This window comes from Schistocerca piceifrons, chromosome 2 (genome assembly GCF_021461385.2).
Source record: "Schistocerca piceifrons isolate TAMUIC-IGC-003096 chromosome 2, iqSchPice1.1, whole genome shotgun sequence".
Taxonomy (NCBI): Eukaryota; Metazoa; Arthropoda; class Insecta; order Orthoptera; family Acrididae; genus Schistocerca; species Schistocerca piceifrons.
In genome coordinates, this window is record NC_060139.1 from 610,403,164 (window position 1) to 610,421,529 (window position 18,366).

The 18,366-nt window shown below is 39.9% G+C and overlaps 1 protein-coding gene across 2 annotated transcripts in view; it reads right to left on the bottom strand.

The window, feature by feature from the left end:
* LOC124774869 overlaps positions 1-18,366 on the bottom strand; it is a 193,836-nt gene that overhangs the window by 35,791 nt on the left and 139,679 nt on the right. For both annotated transcript variants that reach the window (XM_047249516.1, XM_047249517.1), the window contains exons 13-15: positions 18,020-18,179; positions 14,868-15,040; positions 1,973-2,118 (exon numbers count right to left, since the gene is read on the bottom strand). In XM_047249516.1, coding sequence (XP_047105472.1) covers positions 1,973-2,118; positions 14,868-15,040; positions 18,020-18,179 — 479 coding nt within the window. The remainder of the gene's footprint in view (positions 1-1,972; positions 2,119-14,867; positions 15,041-18,019; positions 18,180-18,366) is intronic.

Genomic DNA, 18,366 nt, shown 5'->3' on the forward strand with positions numbered 1-18,366 from the left:
GCTTTCTTGCAGAGCCAATAGCTTTCTGGCCCAAGTTACAGGACTTGGGGGTCATGTGTGCATAAGGTGTGCTTGCTTGTGTGAATGAATGGTATGTTTTTCTCTTTTTCTGATGAAGGCTGGGGCCAAAAGCTTATGTGTAAGTGTCTATTAATTGTGCCTGTCTATGCAACTTAATGGGTCATCTTTACGGTAAGTAGCAATCTACCTTTTCCAACACTGTTGATATTCCTAGCTGGAGTTTCCATTGTTTAAAATGTAATTGAGACACTCATGGAACTTTAATGGCAATCTTAATAAATAAGGCAATGTGTTTCACACAAAATATGTGAGTACTAAGAAACAATGTGCAATAATTCCACTGCCTCCACCATGTATCTCCAGCAGGGGACATGAGAATAAGATAAGAGAGGTGAGGTCTCAAAAACTAATGTATGTAAACAGTGATTCTCCCTTCGGACCATAAGTGATTAAGACAGGGAGTGCCTAATGCTGCTACAAATGATACTCAACCATGCATTGTTAAGTGGCTTGCACAGCATTACTGAAAAACAGATGCAGATCACATTTGTGGATCTCATAATAACAGATCATGTGTCAATTGCTACATGCATATGATACATTTTTTCGGTGAATATATGGCTACATGCTGATTATTCATATGATTTGTTTTCACACTGATCTTAATCTAATTAAGTAGCCCAACAAAACTCATGTTATCTATTCAGTAATTCTATTACAGTGTAGAAAAAATTATGAAGCTAAAATCATTTCAATTTTTTGAAAGCTGTTAGCACCTTTGTTACATATGTAAAATGATAAAATATTTTTGTAACTGCATACTTTATATGCAAAAGTAAGATAAAGTTGTGAATAACAAAAGCTATTTTTTGTGTTGTTTTTATGATTACTAATACTATTTTCAAATTATAAGACATTCTTAGCAACAAACTTCATGTACCATATAGCTGTATTTAGTATATTTGGTTTTTTAAACAGTAGTTCAAGGATGTACATCCAATATTATACTTATAGCATATTGCTGTGCAATGACTACTTTGTGTTTCAATACAGAATTCCCTCAAAATATTACTTCACATAATATTAATGACTGGAAGTATGAGATGTAATCTAACTTTCTTATGCATTTGTCATCAAAATGTTGATCATAAACAAAGACAATGTTGTACTTCTTGAAGTTTTCTCAGTAGAGAGAATATTCCATCATATTTTGGATATATATCCTAGACATTATAAAAAAATACTATTCTGGATGTTAGCTTTCAAGAGATCTAATTATTTTCCTAATTTCCTCAGGAGAAGCTGGAGTAGCATCAAATTAATTTAATGCTTGTGTTACTGTTGTTGTGCTGCTTCTTCTGAACTGCCTGTACAGAGTTTCTAACTAATGTTTAAAAACAATATAACATTTAGGAAGTCATAATTTTATATAACATTGTTGGAGAAGACTGATATTTATTGTCATAAAATTATTTAAAAAAACAGTCTTGATCGCTGTCGATGTTATCTCTGGCCGATTTTGGCCTTTTTATTACGGGCCATCATCAGACTTTGCACCAACTGGATGAATGGCACCATCACTGCCATCTAGATGATGCAAACTCCAATGATGGTATGTCATTAAAAGGCCAAAACTGGTCAGAAGTTAACATCATCTGCGATCAAGGCTGTTTTTTAAATAATTTTCCGTTTAGGAAATGATTAAGACACTGAATTACCAGAGATATGCAAAAAAAGTTATAAAGTCATATTTATTGATTTTAATTAGGTAACATTTATTATGAGCAAAGTAATCTCAGTTCACATGATGCACCACAATGGAACAGCAAACAAGACAGGAGTACACAAATAGACAACGGACAAATGTATAAAACCTGATTCAAGATTATGATATATTAAATATTTAATACTATGCAAAATATTTTAAAATCATGTAGAAGTGATATGCTACCTGATACTCAGTGCAACAGCATCAATTCCAGAGACCAGCACCCAACCACTGCCAAGAGGAAAATCTGGTAGTATGTCTTTTCTAATGTATACTTTCCTCCTGACATCAATTGCCCACACCATGTCTGCTACAGGTCCAACGTATACCTTATCGGAGAACAGAAATGTAGTTACAGATTAATGAGAAAGAAAAACCAAATACACTATGTTATCAAAAGTATCTGGACACCCCCAAAACTCACGGACTTCGGAAGTGGTCAGGTGATTGGTTGTCACTTGTGTCATATGTCTGTACGCAAGATTTCCACACTCCTGAACATCCCTAGGCCCACTGTTTCCAATGTGATAATGAAGTGGAAACATGAAGGAACACATACAGCACAAAAGCATACAGGGCGATCTCATCTGTTGACTGACAGAGACCGCCAACATTTGAAAGGGGTCATAATGTGTAATAGGCAGACATCTATTCAGACCATCACACAGGCATTCCAAACTGTGTCAGGATCCACTGCAAGTACTATGACAGTTAGGTGGAGGTGAGAAAACTTGGAATTCGTAGTCAAGCAGTTGCTCATAAGCCACACATCACGCCGGTAAATGCCAAACGATGCCTCGCTTGGTGTGAGGAGAGTAAACATTGGACAATTAAACAGTGGAATGACGTTTTGTGAGTGGCAAATCACGTACACAATGTGACAATCTGACGGCAGGGTGTGGATATGGCGAATGCCCGGTGAACATCATCTATCAGCACGTGTAGTGCCAACAGTAAAATTCAGAGGGGGTGGTGTTATGGTGTGGTTGTGTTTTTCATGGAGGGGGCTTGCACCCCTTGTTGTTTTGAGTGGCACTATCACAGCACAGGCCTACATTGATGTTTTAAGTGCCTTCTTGCTTCCAACTGTTGAAGAGTAATTTGGGGATGGTGACTGCATCTTCCAACACGATCAAGCACCTGTTCATAATACATGGCCTGTGGCAGAGTGGTTACATGACAATAACAGCCCTGTAATGGACTGACCTGAACAGAGTTCTGACATGAATCCTATAGAATACCTTTGGGATGTTTCGGAATGCCGACTTCACACCAGGCCTCACTGACTGACATCGATACCTCTTCTCAGTGCAGCACTTCGTCAAAAATGGGTACCATTCCCCAAGAAATCTTCCAGCACCTGATTGAATGTATGCCTGCAAGAGTGGAAGCTGTCATCAAGACTAAGGGTGGGCCAACACCATATTGAATTCCAGCATTACCAATAGAGGGTGCCACGAACTTGTAAGTCATTTTCAGCCAGGTATCCGGATACTTTTGATCACAAAGTGCATATGTCGATATTGCAACACTTGCCACAATACAGTACCACATGCCACAATTTGATAAATAAAAAGGCCAATTTAAAGTTCTAACTCATTGGTATCACCACAGCAAAACTGTAGAATATATGGAACTTTTAGTTGTGGCACATATGTATGCAACTGCTTTTCTACCTTCAGTATTCTCCTCCTTGGTCTGGGCTGAAATGGATCCTACTTTCCAAGCTACCACCAGTAATTGACCACATTTAGTATATACACACACTTGTACCATCACTCTCATTTTGTTTATAACAAACTTTGTATACAATATTTTCGACTGTAGTGCAAAATCTTGTCTGCAGCAAATTGCTTGTCCACTGTCACTGAACTGATTTATGCTGTTGAAATTTGTCACAAAGTCCTTAAACACGAACACTGTACAACAGGAAGGGATGTGACTGATGCCTGTGATTTTTGGCACTGAATAGATAGAGGGAAACAGAAAGCATTATCTACATCGAGGGGTAGTGCTTGTTACCAGATATATATTATTGATTGGCTAACTCGGTTCATGGCACATGGTCCCAGTTGCAGGTTGCCTATCTAACAAAGAAAAATTTTATTTTCAATATTTCATATAATTACTGACAAAATTAAAATATTTAAAATGCTGTCATAATCAACTCATTAAGAGGTATAAATTTATGTTAAAGGTTTAACACAGCAGCACCAGTATCACAGTTAGAATCTGTATACACAAAGAGTCAATAATTAAAGACCCAGTTAAAAAATGCTATAGAAAGAGAACCACTGATCAAAATGATGTCAAATTTGAACAGCATATTTTTAACGCAGGAGGAAACATCATGGGGAAAAAAAGGAAAAAAAAATGAAGATTTGACCACATATGGCACTGAAAGTGCCAGAATATGCATACCAACAAATGTGCGGCACAAGTCTGTTCCTCAGTTTCCATCCAAGATGCCCATCATGACTGTCTCCATGAAAGATCATGCACTGCCGATACAGCTCTTTTATATGAATGGGGACTGTGCACCAGTAGCCCTGCAGAAGTTCCACACACTCAAGGGTATGGAAAAAGGCACTGATCCATCTGCTAATTGTCTAGGTAATTACAAAATTTGGAAAGACAGGTCCTTTTGAAGTGCAGTGTGACAGAGGGAGGATAGTATTTGATCCAATGTCAGCAATGAGTTGGCCACAGTACTGCAGGAGGGGTTGAGTGGTGGTATGCAGACATGCAGTGCAGGTGGAATTGCCTGAACTTTGGACATGCCTGCGAGCATGGTGCATAAAATCCAACGAAGCATTCTGCATTACTATCCATACAAAACCACCCATCTTTAGTAACTGCTTCCTGCTGACCTGCCAGCAAGACAAATGATCACTTTGGAATTTCTTGGTCCACACACACACACACACACACACACACACACACACACACACATCAACCAGTACCACTTCATTCTACAAAGGTGACTGTGTGGTGCAGGTTGACGGCATCACTTATCATAGTGCTGTATTTTTTCGAAGAGATGAGTCCTGCGGGTCCTGTTACCTGCACCATCGCTGGTAAACGCTACGAGTGTCTTTTGCGCACCAACATCATTCCAACCATTCAACAACATGGATGTGTGGGCATGATCATTTTTGTGCAAGATGGTGCTCCTCCGCACACAGCCAGTGCAGTGGCTGCTTCAGAGGCATTTCAGAAATGCTAGAATTATCAGCTCTGTCATTACCTTACAGCCTGGCTGTTCGGATCACCTGAGCTTAATCCGTGTGACTTCCAGCTGTGGGATTATTTGAAAGATGTTGTGTTCAGTGCTCCAATTATGAATGTAGCTGAATTAAAGGCAAGCGAGACACTCCGATCTGTTGCGGAACATGTTTCTTGATTTCAACTTTTAGCAGAAAATGGTGGACAGTATATTGAAAATGTTTTGCACTAGTCTGATGACAACTAGAAACCAACATTGTTTTGATTTTTTAAAGTGATTTTTGGCACCAGGACAATTAAAAACTGATGTCACTTGCTTTTCATGCAGTTTTGGGCCTGAGGACAATTAAAATCAGATTTTTCCCATCTGATGTAGCACTTTGTGGGATCTCATTGTGGTGGATGGACTTACCTAACTAATGCTGCCACAACTGTTGACTGCCAAACTTCAGCAGTCATGCACACTGAACAGTACAGATGGTGTAATGTGCTATTTACATTAAGGCACAGCACCATCTTTTGGTAAAAGTTTCATTAAATTTTTTTGTTCCATGACGTCCCACCTCCCACACACACCTCCTCTGCCCCATCCCCAACCCCACCCTCTGTGTTAATAATATGCTATTCAAATTTGACATCATTCTGAGCAGTGGTTCCCTTTCTACAGCATTTTGAAACTGGAACTTTCATAATGGACACCCTGTGTGTCTTGAGGCGGTGTAACTCACAGTGTGCAAATTACGAAAGCTATACTTATTCAGTATTTGAGAATGAGCGTGCTTAGCAACTTCCAAGAAGAGTTACACATAATTTTAAACCTTTATGGAACATTTTCTTGCTGATACCTCCACAAAATGATGAACAAAAAATAGTTTATCACTTACCACATTTTCACTGTTCATGCAATAACACTTCAGCAACAGGCATGCCACTTTAAATTATTACTTTTAGTGCTATTTGCAACACATTTTGCACACAGTATCCACACATGCCACTGAATGTACCTACAGAATTATATCACAGTACAAAACACAATTTAGGAGATATGATGTCATAAACACTGAGATGCATGAAAAATTAGCTTCTGCTTGAAACAGAGTGCAAATTACCAAGGCTGTACTCGTCCAGTGTTTGATAATCAGAGCAGATAGTCACTTCCAATTAACTGTAAACAAGATATCTAACTAGTTCACTTTTTCTCAGTTATATGCTTAATGTCAAATATTTAACATGTTAACTCACCTGTAAAGTAATCAGGTGATTGAAGCTGTTTTATCATTTGTGGGGGGTTTACTAATATTCATCTATCAAATCAGCACCTTCTGTTCATCAGCGTCTTCAATATTCTTTTAATTTTCATTTGCAGTAAGCTTACTGCTTTTTGTAGTTGACACTATCAAATGTTGTGGCAAGGCAAACATCAACACAAAAAAGTTTCATATTAGAGGTTGTGGCAGTCTTTCACTGCAGGCACACTTATCATTAAGTTTGAGACACATCACTGCAGCGCCACCTCTCTGCAGTCGGCCATATAAATCGGTGTTTCACACCAAATCTTTGCAACTGTGTCAGTGTTGTTATTTCTAACGCGCTGCACCTTTCTCTAATGCTGCCACATTGGTGAGTGATTCTTTTCAGCATTTGTGAATTTTGAGACAGTTTCACGTATTGTAGTAGTGCAGTCATTGAATAAATGTTTTTCTTGACCACATGTGGATATTGTTCCCTGTGCAGCGCCCACTACGCCTTGTTGCACTATTTCAAATGTGTAAGTTATGTGAGGAAACATTCCTACACTGTTGATCAAAAAGTGATGTTCTATTTTGGCATTTTGTTGGTGGCCTTGTACTGTTAGCACTCATTTTGGCTCTGGCACATGTACAACTGACCAGCAACTTCTGTTTTCTTGCTACAGGTAATACCATGCTTCGACTCACAAGCTGTTTCTCTTGCATATGTTCTGCCATCTCTTGTGCAACCCAGCAACCACAGCTTCCACCAAAGGACCAACCGATGTGTTGCTACATGCGGCTGCTGCTCCAGCACCTCATGACTTCACCACTGAGCTGATTGTGCACCTCATTGAACTGGAATGCTGCAAATGCCACCCTGTGCAAGTAACTCACAGTGATATGATCACCAGCAGCCCAACCCCCGGCACCAGACAATCTCACCGGCCCCTGCTTCTGCCACCACCGCTGCCATCCCTCCTGGTCTCGACATGCCGCTGCCGCCACTCCCCCTTATGCCGCCACCGTTCCATCTGGCTGTTCTGCGGCTCACATGCTGCCCTTCAATCTGCGGTACATGTACCTGTGGTTTTCCTCATAAGCCGCCATCTTTGCCAGCTACAGCACCACCCAGGCTACCACCAAGTTCGCTATGGTGATCAGCCGGCACTAGCTGACATATGCAATGGAGGTCCGTGACATCATCTCTCTGCCCATACCCACTGACGGCTACGAGACACTCTGGTGGTGTCCCACGATACAATTCATACCATCAAAAAGGTAGGGCATCTGGCCCCTGCTTTGCCTCGAGCACAATTCCTGTACCACCGCCAAAGCCTAACAGAGCCACATATGGCCTGCAACGGTGTTACCCTGCTTGCCCAATCCCACCCCACTGCCTGCCTGTCATCTTGGTTGATGCCAGCCAGTGAGCCACTGCCGTTGTCCTGCAGCAGCATGCAGAAAACATCTGGCAACCACTACCCTTTTCCCAGCAAGCTCTCTGCCACTCAGTGGTGCTGCAGCAATACAACAGAGAGCTCCTTGCCATCTACAAAACAGTCAAATACTTCCAGCCACCAGCAGAGGCCCGTCACTTCACGGTCTTCACTGCCCACTAGCCTATAACATTTTCCCTAGCCAGAGACTTTGACAAGTGCTCGCCACATCAGTATGGCATCTGTCATTTGTCTCTGAACTTTCTACTGACGTAAGTCACATAGCTGAAATTGATAACATCATTGCTGACTGCCTCAGCCATACCTGTGCTATTGTTTCCTCCCTGGATTATGAGGCACTTAGCAGTGCACAGAAGTACAACCCAAAACTTTCCCACCTATGTCTTAAACATACATCAGCTCTAAGCTCAAACAGAAGTATCTTGTGTGACATATCCACCAGCTCACTGCACCCGTTCCTGTCCGCTCACTGCACCCATTCCTGTCCGCTCACTGCCACAAAGCCACATTCAACCAGTTGCACGACCCGGTGCACCAAGGCATGCGTGCCTCCTTACCCTGGTGATGCAGCATTTGATTTGGCCAGGTATTCAAACAGATTGCAGATTGCAGATTGTGGGCCCACACTCGCCTCACCTGTCAGTGCAGCAACATCGGCTCTCACGTATGTGACCCCGCCGCCATTTTCCCAGATGTCAGGCATTGTTTCATCCACGTTCACATGGACATCACTGGTCCTCTACTGGCCTCTGACAGCTGTTGCTACCTCCACATCTTCGTGGACAGGTTCACCCGCTAGCCTGTGTCAATGCCAATATCGGATGTCACCGTCGCCATGGTAGCTGCCACCTTTCTCTTCAGTGGATTCCCCGTTTAAGCTGCCCAAGCCATGTCACTATGGATGCCAATTTACATCTTCCATTTCTCATGCACTGAAGACCTCTGTAGGACTGACTTGCCCTGTCAGCGAGATACCATACCACCAACAGCAAGCTGGAAAGGCTACACTGTACCTTGAAGACTCCCTTCGCCTGCCACGACAACAAGCAGACTGCTGTCCTGCCCACCCGCACAATTCCGATCCCAGCCAGGTTCTAAATTGGGACACTAAGACATTTACCCTGCACCTCCAGGCACCCCTACCAGCATTTTGATTGATAGGCTGAAACCTGCCTATACACTGCCCAATCTCACAACACCCAGCCCGACTACCATTCTCATCAAAGCCCCACAGACACAGGCCGCTGCCACCGCCACAGTCATCAGTGGCTCAAACGGTGTCACCACAGATGAAGTTGCTGCAGACGCAGCACCAAGCAGCTCTGTCACCGAAGCCACCAATACTCTGGCCTAGCAAACTATGACAGAGGACAGCATAGGAAGACCATCATGCTGCATCAGTGCCAGCCTCCAACCCAACAGTTGTCAACAGCACAGGCTCAGCATCCCCGACTCACAGGATGCTCATGCCTCTGCCACTCTACCAATCCTGCAGCCAATGCCTGAGGCAGGGATATCACCTCCATACCTGTATACAGCCCAGTGCAGCTCTGACATCACATTGCAACCTCCACAGCTTCCACAACAGTGTTATTTCTTGCATTCCAAGCTCCCAACACCAGAGCTGCCACCACCCATCCTCAGGCCGGAGGTGTTGGCAATTAACGCTCACAGTGTCTGCCATGTGCACTTTCAGCTGTCAAACGTGGCCACCAAGCCACCAACCCCTCCTCGCAGCCCTGCTGTGCCCTTTCCTCCAGAGCTCTGCAATGGCAACCAAACCCAGCACATGCCCACTCTTGTGCATGCATCACTGGACACAGGCTCAGGCCGACCTGACCCGGCACCCCTCACCTCTCGAACTGCTAGCTTATTCATTGCTTACACTCACTGTTAGTACCGTAGCTGCCACTCGCTTTCATGCAGTGGACCAGCACTTCCGTCAGCCGGCTGCTCCTTCCAGCTCACACTCTGCGTCCGCCTCCATCACATAACTGGCAACCGCCGTGTCCAAGCCACTGCCCACATCGTCACTGCTGGTACAACATGTCCCTTCATGGGTTCCAGCCTTCACCATTGACACATTGAAGGGGAGGGGGCATTGTGTGAAAGCCCTTTGCTGCACAGCTTTCTTAGCAGTTCTATATGTACCTAGCTCAATATGGCTGTATGCTAAGACAGTGGGTTTCTTCCATTGTGTGTTTACTTCCAACTAAAACTTTTCACCCCACTGTAAGCCCAATAACTATATACACCAGTCACTGACTACCAGCACAGAACAACAGCTTGGTCCCTAGCGAGGCTCCTGCAAACCCTGCCTCGCTCTCAGTCTTCACCTGCTTCTCACGGCATCATCATCATCACCATCATCATATCATTGTCATAGTCATCATCATCATCATCATCATCATCATCATCATCATCATCATCACCACCGTCTGCTTCGCATTGTGACGGATGTGCCACCTGGCAATGCTTATCCCGAAGTTAGAGACAAACCCGCGATGCAGTGTCTCTGTGTCTGCTATGCAGCCAGGTGTGTAAATTGATGTTTAACATGCCGTGTGTTCTGCCACATATGATTAACCCCACTTCTCACATTGAAAATTACTTGTGTTGCGCTTGTGATACTCAGGGATGAGTTTTCGAGTTCACTCAGTGTTGTTATTTCTGCCGCGTAGTGCTTTTGTCTGGTGCCACATTGGTGAGCAACTTTTTTCAGTGTCTGTAAATTTTGAGACAGTTTCAAGTTTTGCAGTAGTGTAGTCATTTAGTAAATGTGTTTATTAACACACCCACACCTTGTTTCACTATTTCAAACTTTCCTACAAGATATATCATTCAGAAGTGAAATCAAAAAAAGTTAACTTTCTAGAAAATTTAAAACATGCCAGAACAGAAAACACAAGAGGGAGACAATGAAAAATGAACTGTAGCAGTTATTTCCAAAGGAAGTTTAATGTCACATCATCACTATACTCTTTCTTATGAATTAAATAAGTATCATACTGCCTGTGAAACATGCTAAAATCATTACTGTATAGATCATATGTGACATGAACAGCTAGTGTTGAATTTTTGTATTAGACTAATGCTCATCTAGAAATGTGAGAAATAATAAGGGGGAATACGAAAAATGAACAGAATTTACCACTTCAATATCAACTGTGGAGCTAACCCAAATAAGGCATACATCTTTTTAATATCTGAGAATCATCAAGCCTAACATGAGCAGTTGACATCATGTGCAAAAAAGGAGAGAAGATACAATAACCAGTTGTTGTTAAGGTATCAGACTCTTCTCCTCAGTACAGTAACCAATAGAACTGGAGATGAAAGCAAAACTTGACATAGACCGTCATAGTACAAGGTGGGCACATAGCACATTTGTAGATTCTATTTCGTAATTATTTTTATGCTTCTCAAAAGATGACAATTTGTGATATTTTCAGTTCATTCCAAAATTCAAATGGAACATATGTAAGTCAAAATGGATGACATAAATGATATTGTTCAATAATAACTTCTTAAAACTTCAGAATTTTTGTGGTTCAGTCTTGGCTTCTTTTAAGTTAGCGAACATCAAGCATTTTACAACCTGAGTCTATTTGTGTGTCCTAAGTGGGTTCAGAACTAAACTACTGACTCCAATTTAAATGTATTATCTTGACACACAAATACCAAATGAGCACTACCATGGAACAACCACTCTAATATGCTATAAATGCATGAATTTACATGTTTACATTGCAGTGCTAGCTACAACTAAATTTTCTACTGTCTTAATATGGCCCGTCTGTGTAACTGGAATCACTGTAAATTGTTCGCATTACGTGTAACTTAATTTTTTCAGTAAGGGTTGGAAATAAATGGCAATGGTACAATGCACCTTTCTCCTTTACGCAAGGATCATTTTGGACACCACATGCTTCAAATTCCGTGACTGGTTGCCACATTCTTTATAATTTTATATTCCACATTCGCTGCACAGAAAGGGAACCTTATGATTCTCTAGTTCTCTAAGTAAAAACTATTGGGCCCTGAGGAAAAACGAATAGCATCTTTTTTTTATGCGATTTCATGTAGTTTAGTTTTGTACTGGGATACATTTTTGCTAGAGACCAAAGTTTTCATGTTATTCAAGATAAAGTGTACAAAAGTGACCCTCAAAGCACTCACTGCTCACCAGACAGGAATTTCAGTATGCTGTTCATAACACTAATTCTTATCTGTGTACAAAAAATTTGTGGCTATACGAATTATTTCCCTTATCTGATCTCTTTTGGTCTTCATTGGCTTGGTCATTACACTACTAGCTTTGTAGGCTATTTCATTAACATTATTAATTTGAACTTCCCTGTGACAGTATTGAAAGGAAAAAGAATTTTCTCAGTATTATGCATAAACTGATTACATGTATTAAGAAGGTCAGACAAATGAAACAGTTTAAGTGTTAATTTTATCTTGTTAATTTTATCTTGTTAAAAAATGCACATATTTGTGAAGTAAATTTATAAATACATTAACTTTATAATTTTCAAGAGCATGACTAAAATAGTGGCATAACAGCCCAGCCAATGAAGACCAAAAATGGGCAAATGTGGGAAGTAATTTGTGTAGTTGCAAATTTTTGTGCAATGGTAGGACGGAGTGCCACGAACACACTAAAAATCTTGACCAGTGGGAGGCTGGCTGTTGGGATCAGGGTGCATTGGAAGGCCACTTTTGTATGTTTTTCTTGCATAACTCAAAAATGGTGGCCTCTTGCAGAAAACATACCTCAGTACAAAATTAAACTATATTAAATTACCTGCAAGAAAGGTCCTATTCACTTTTTCTCTACGACCAATAGTTTGTGTGCAGAGAGTGAAAGAACACGGAAAATCTTGCACATCATGCATGCACTGTAGTTTAAATAGTTTTTATAGAGCAGTGTGTGGCAGTTTCCCCTGCAGGATGTTAATTCATATTTGCTCATTTTAAGTTTCATTTTGTAACTATTCATCAACCGAAACAAACCTCTCATACTATGAACAAAAGAGAAAATGTTCACACCATGGTTAGTAAAATGAAAATTTGATATTACTCATGATGTATTCTTTTATAAAATGACCAATAAGGATTTTCTATTAAACCACAATGAAACTAACATCATAATATTTGACATCAATACTAAAGCTTTCAGTTCTGGAAACTGTTTAATACAAAATAAACCTTTGGTTAAATAAATCTGCACAAATACGGTTTCCCTCTCCCATGTTTTGTACTCACTTATAAACTTACCAAACTTTAAGCACATATTCTGAGGTTGTTCTGATTCTTATTACCAAACATACATTAGCGAAAAAGGGAACCATTGTAGAAGTACATCATTTAAGAATCATTTGAAACTAGACAACACCCATATCTAAAGAGTGTCCTGTTGCCACCTCCACCTCCACCTCCACCTCCTCCTCCTCCTCCTCCTCCTCCTCCTCTGCCACCACCACCACCACCACCACCACCACCACCACCTCCTCCTCCTCCTCCTCCTCACATTCCATGGAGTCACACCTCTGTAACTGAGTTACAACTCAAGGATTTATATTTACTTAAAGACATGGTTCCATTTCCAAAAAGCTGATGGAGAACAATGAGAAGAATATACACTGCTTCAATTTGTCGGAATAATTCTTCTTCTTCTTCTTCTTCTTCTATTACTACTGTTAGCTTGCAGGTGTGGTAGAGGATTTATTAGTATCATTGTTGTTATTATTATCATGTTTCAGGGTTTGTAGCCACGTTAATGTTGTTGTTTTCCCTCCAAGGTATTTTGACAACTTCTCTCATTATCTTCGTCAAATATCAAACATAGATTTCATTAGAAATCATTTCCAATAATAAATCAGTCTCACAGAAACTTAAGATGAACTAAAAGGCTGCACCAAACCATAAAAAAATTACAAGTACAGAAAATGGCATAAAATATTCATTGGAGTTCAAACAGCAAGCTCTAAAATCTGCACTAGACACTTGAAGACAATAACTAAGGTCATTGTGAAAATACTGCATAAATAAAATGACAACATTAACTCAACTGAAAAGCCAGGAACTTTTAAATCATCAATTTCACTAAGAAACCCTGAAAGATCTAATAAAAATAATAAATTGTGTTCAGCTGCTTATCTGAAGTACAACATAAAAGAATCGATGTAAAGACTGACAAATAATCTCCATACCTTTAATGCTGCATACTTTATTACATTATTTTAGATAACTAATGGCCCTTATAGTCTACAATACATAGCCATAGCTTCATAAACTATCCATTTTGCCCCTGCCTGTTTTTGAAGAGTACCACCCATACTTTTACTTCTTCACTTCAGTATTTATATGTATTATAAATTACTTTATGAAAATGAAATGATTATTGGAAAGCAAAAGAAACCACTAAGCCCACAATCATCCATACAGGGTGTCCCAGGAGGAATGGTCAATATGAAGGGATATGACAGGAATGATAATTCGAAACAAAGAAACTATTTGCCCGAGAGATGGTAGTATGGGCGGAAAAAGTGTTCTGTAAACATGGGCTCTGAACTGCATATCTCAAGAGCTATGATCACGTGTTCACCTTTGCTATTATGAAACATCTCTCTTCTAATGAAGAAGTACTCATAGCTCTTAAGGTCTGCATTTTAGAGCCCATTTTCACTAGAATTTTTCTTGTTGTGATCCATAATACCTTCTCCCGAAAATTGGAAAGCAAAGGACTTACAGTAGAAGAGCTTCATTTCACAGTTTCAAACCTTTAAAGTCCACATCTTATGTGTAGTTTTTCATTTTCACTACTGTGAAACACATCCCTTCTACTGAAGAAGTGCCCACAGCTCTTAAGGCATGTTCTTTAAAGCCCATGTTTTCTAGACTTTTTTGTTTCAAATGATCATTCCTGTCACATCCAAGAGTATTGACCATTCCTCCTGGGACATCCTGTACAGTACCTAAGCATTTGTGTTGTGATGTACCATATTATTTCTACAGCCTTACGTTAATTGTAAATGGCTTTTTACAATTTTTTTGCTATTACTATTATTTTTAATTAAAATTCTAAATTTATATTTTTTTCAATATCTCAGACAGGAGAAAATAAAAAGTAATCTGAGTTCACACCCAAATGCTCACTTTGACAAAATGAATCTTGGTATGAGTTCTTTCATCCGTTGGTATCCACGCAGGAGAGAACGTGGAACTTGAAACAGATTGAGGAATTCCAAATGCCATATAAATATCTCCTTGTGCATCACACGCCCAGATGACATCTCGCCCACAAGACACATGAGTGAACCGAACATTATCTGGAACAGTCAAAGTCAGTGTTTTCAGGAAAAAAGAGATAGAGCAGTCTCACGTTCCAGGTAAAACAATAACGGAAATGAAAATCTAAAATAATAAAATGACAGATTTTTCCAAATGGACCCACATGTAACGGGAAACTACTACGGCTACAAGTTACACTAGGATTGGAGAAATCAACTCGAAAGTGCAGGGAGATTTTTGATTATAGTTCAAAATATATAATTTAAATCAATAATTTTATATAGCTCAAGCTTTCAAAATCACTAACTAAATTTTACGTAATCATTAACTTTTTACCCACGGCTACAACCGCGTGTGTATATACCACATGTTGCACAAATTTTTGCTCCTCTCTCTCTCTCTCTCTCTCTCTCTCTCTCTCTCTCTCTCTCAGACCAACTCCTCCTCCCCATCTCTCTGTCCATCTCCTCTTCTCCCTCTATCTGTCCAACTTCTCCTCCTCCTCCTCTCCCACCCCTCCCTCCAGTATTCGTATCCTACTGTATCTCTCCACGCCAACAGCTACCTGTCTCCAGCCCCTCCCCTTGCTTTCTACTCCTTTCTCCCTCTACCCACCCAATCTGACCCAACTCCTCACCCCACTGCATCTGCCAGCAACATTTGCATTCTATTTTGTGCACCTGTTTTAACTCCAAGCTTGGCTTTTTGGTAAATGGTTTTCTTTACTACTAACGTATTTGCATTCTGCCAGAAACATCTTTAATATATTCATCAGAACAAAATATATTCTGAAAAAATTATTGCAGGAGTTAACGGTTCAGATATGGATAAACTTGATTAATTAAAAATCTGGTATTTTTGTTTCAACTGATTGGATTATACCAAGAGCTTTGCTACAAATTTCATTCATGAAAGGAAATGATTATCACATATAATAAAAGTGTAACAGTAATACGATAAATCAGATACACAAGTCATGTTGTGGTAAGCCCTTGGTGGAACAGAAATACTTCCTTGATTATACAGTAAGTTGTTACATTTACTCTTTCTGTTATTTACATACATCAGTAGACTATACAGATTATGTTACAAGCCATTTCCGTAAACAAACAAAAATATAATAAACCTAATAAAAAATATTAATACTACAAAAAAAATTTGTAATTTTTTTAGTAATTATTAAATCAAAAGGCAAATTCACTTCAGAAAACTATAAAATTATGAGACAGGATTGTTGGCCACTAGTTACAATCAGGAGTCAAAAATTTTAGTACCGTCAACACATACACATGTGTTGTGGTCTTCAGTCCAGAGATTGGCTTGATGCAGCTCTCCATGCTACTCTATCCTGTGCATGCTTCTTCACCTCACAGTACCTACTGCAACCTATATCCTTCTGAATCTGTTTAGTGTATTCATCTCTTGGTCTCCCTCTACGATTTTTACCATCCACGCTGCCCTCCAATACTAAATTGGTGATCCCTTGATGCCTCAGAATATGCCCTACCAACCAATCCCTTCTTCTAGTCAAGTTGTGCCACAAATTTCTCTTCTCCCCAATTCTATTCAGTACCTCCTCATTAGTTATGTGATCTACCCATCTAATCTTCAGCATTCTTCTGAAGCACCACATTTCAAAAGCTTCTATTCTCTTCTCATCTAAACTATTTACTGTCCACATTTCACTTCCATACATGGCTACACTCCATACAAATACTTTCAGAAACGACTTCCTGACACTTAAATCTATACTCGATGTTAACAAATTTCTCTTCTTCAGAAATGCTTTCCTTGCCATTGTCAGACAACATTTTATATCCTCTCTACTTTGACCATCATCAGTTATTTTGCTCCCCAAATAGCAAAACTCCTTTACTACTTTAAAAAGCATCTCATTTCCTAATCTAATTTCCTTAGCATCACCCGATTTAATTCGACTGCATTCCATTATCCTCATTTTACTTCTGTTGATATTCACCTTATATCCCCCTTTCAAGACACTGTTCATTCCGTTCAGCTGCTCTTCTAGGTCCTTTGCTGTCTCCGACAGAATTACAATGTCATCGGTGAACCTCAAAGTTTTTATTTCTTCTCCATGGATTTTAATTCCTACTCCAAATTTTTATTTTGTTTCCTTTACTGCTTGCTCAATATACAGATTGAATAACATCCGGGATAGACTACAACCCTGTCTCACTCCCTTACCAACCACTGTTTCCCTTTCATGCCCCTTGACTCTTACAACTGCCATCTGGTTTCTATACAAATTGTAAATAGCCTTTCACTCCCTGTATTTTACCACTGCCACTTTCAGAATTTGAAAGAGAGTACTCCAGTCGACATTGTCAAAAGCCTTCTCTAAGTCTACAAATGCTAGAAACGTAGGTTTGCCTTCCTTTAATCTATTTTCTAAAATAAGTCATAGGGTCAGTATTACCTCCCGTGTTACAACATTTCTACGGAATCCAAACTGGTCTTCCCTGAGGTCAGCTTCTACCAGTTTTTCAATTCATTTGTAAAGAATTCGTGTTAGTATTACTGCAGTGTTATTGTGCAGTGGCAGGCTGAAGTAAAATTTTTTGTCAGAGTCATCAGTTCTTACCAGCCAAAATTACAAAAATGTAATTAAAAACTAAAACAATGAAAAATTCCTTAGGTTTTCCCTGCATTTTTCCCAGATGAAAAACTTCCTGAAATTTAAAGGAAATTCCCAAGGATTTGCCTAAAATTTAGGGAAACATGGGACAATTACATATGGCTGATCAGATGGGGACCTCAAACCCATGTGTCTTAACAATGGCACCAATTACACATAAATTCCACTGTCTTAACCGCAGCACCAACAGCTTAACAAGTTCATAAAAATATTGCAATAATATCATTTATAATCACAAACAACTTATTATCAATACACATTTTCCATAGCTGGAGTAACCTTTACATAATTTTCATCAAACTCAACTAGTCGCCCAAAAGATACACAAGAAAATAAAAATTTTAATGTGAAAGAAAGTTACCTATTTGTGATAAATCAAGTCGTTTCCAATTATATCCATTATGGCAAGTATCACTGAGCCCCTGTCGAATAAAGACTTCCCCTTGAGCAGTAAGTAGCCAGGCTGCCCGCAGTGTGGCAGCAAGGCACACCACTTGAGAAGTACTTGGCAACTCCACAGGCTACCAGTGCGGGAAAAAATTGCCAGCATCAGATCATTCTTACATTTGGAGCATGCAAACAAACACACAGAATTTTTGGCATTCACAAAGGAAAATTGTGATAACATGACAGCACTTAATTTACTGCTATTCACTGATGATTTCCACTTTGGTCAGTAGCCTCATACTGCTAAAAATGCAATGATCA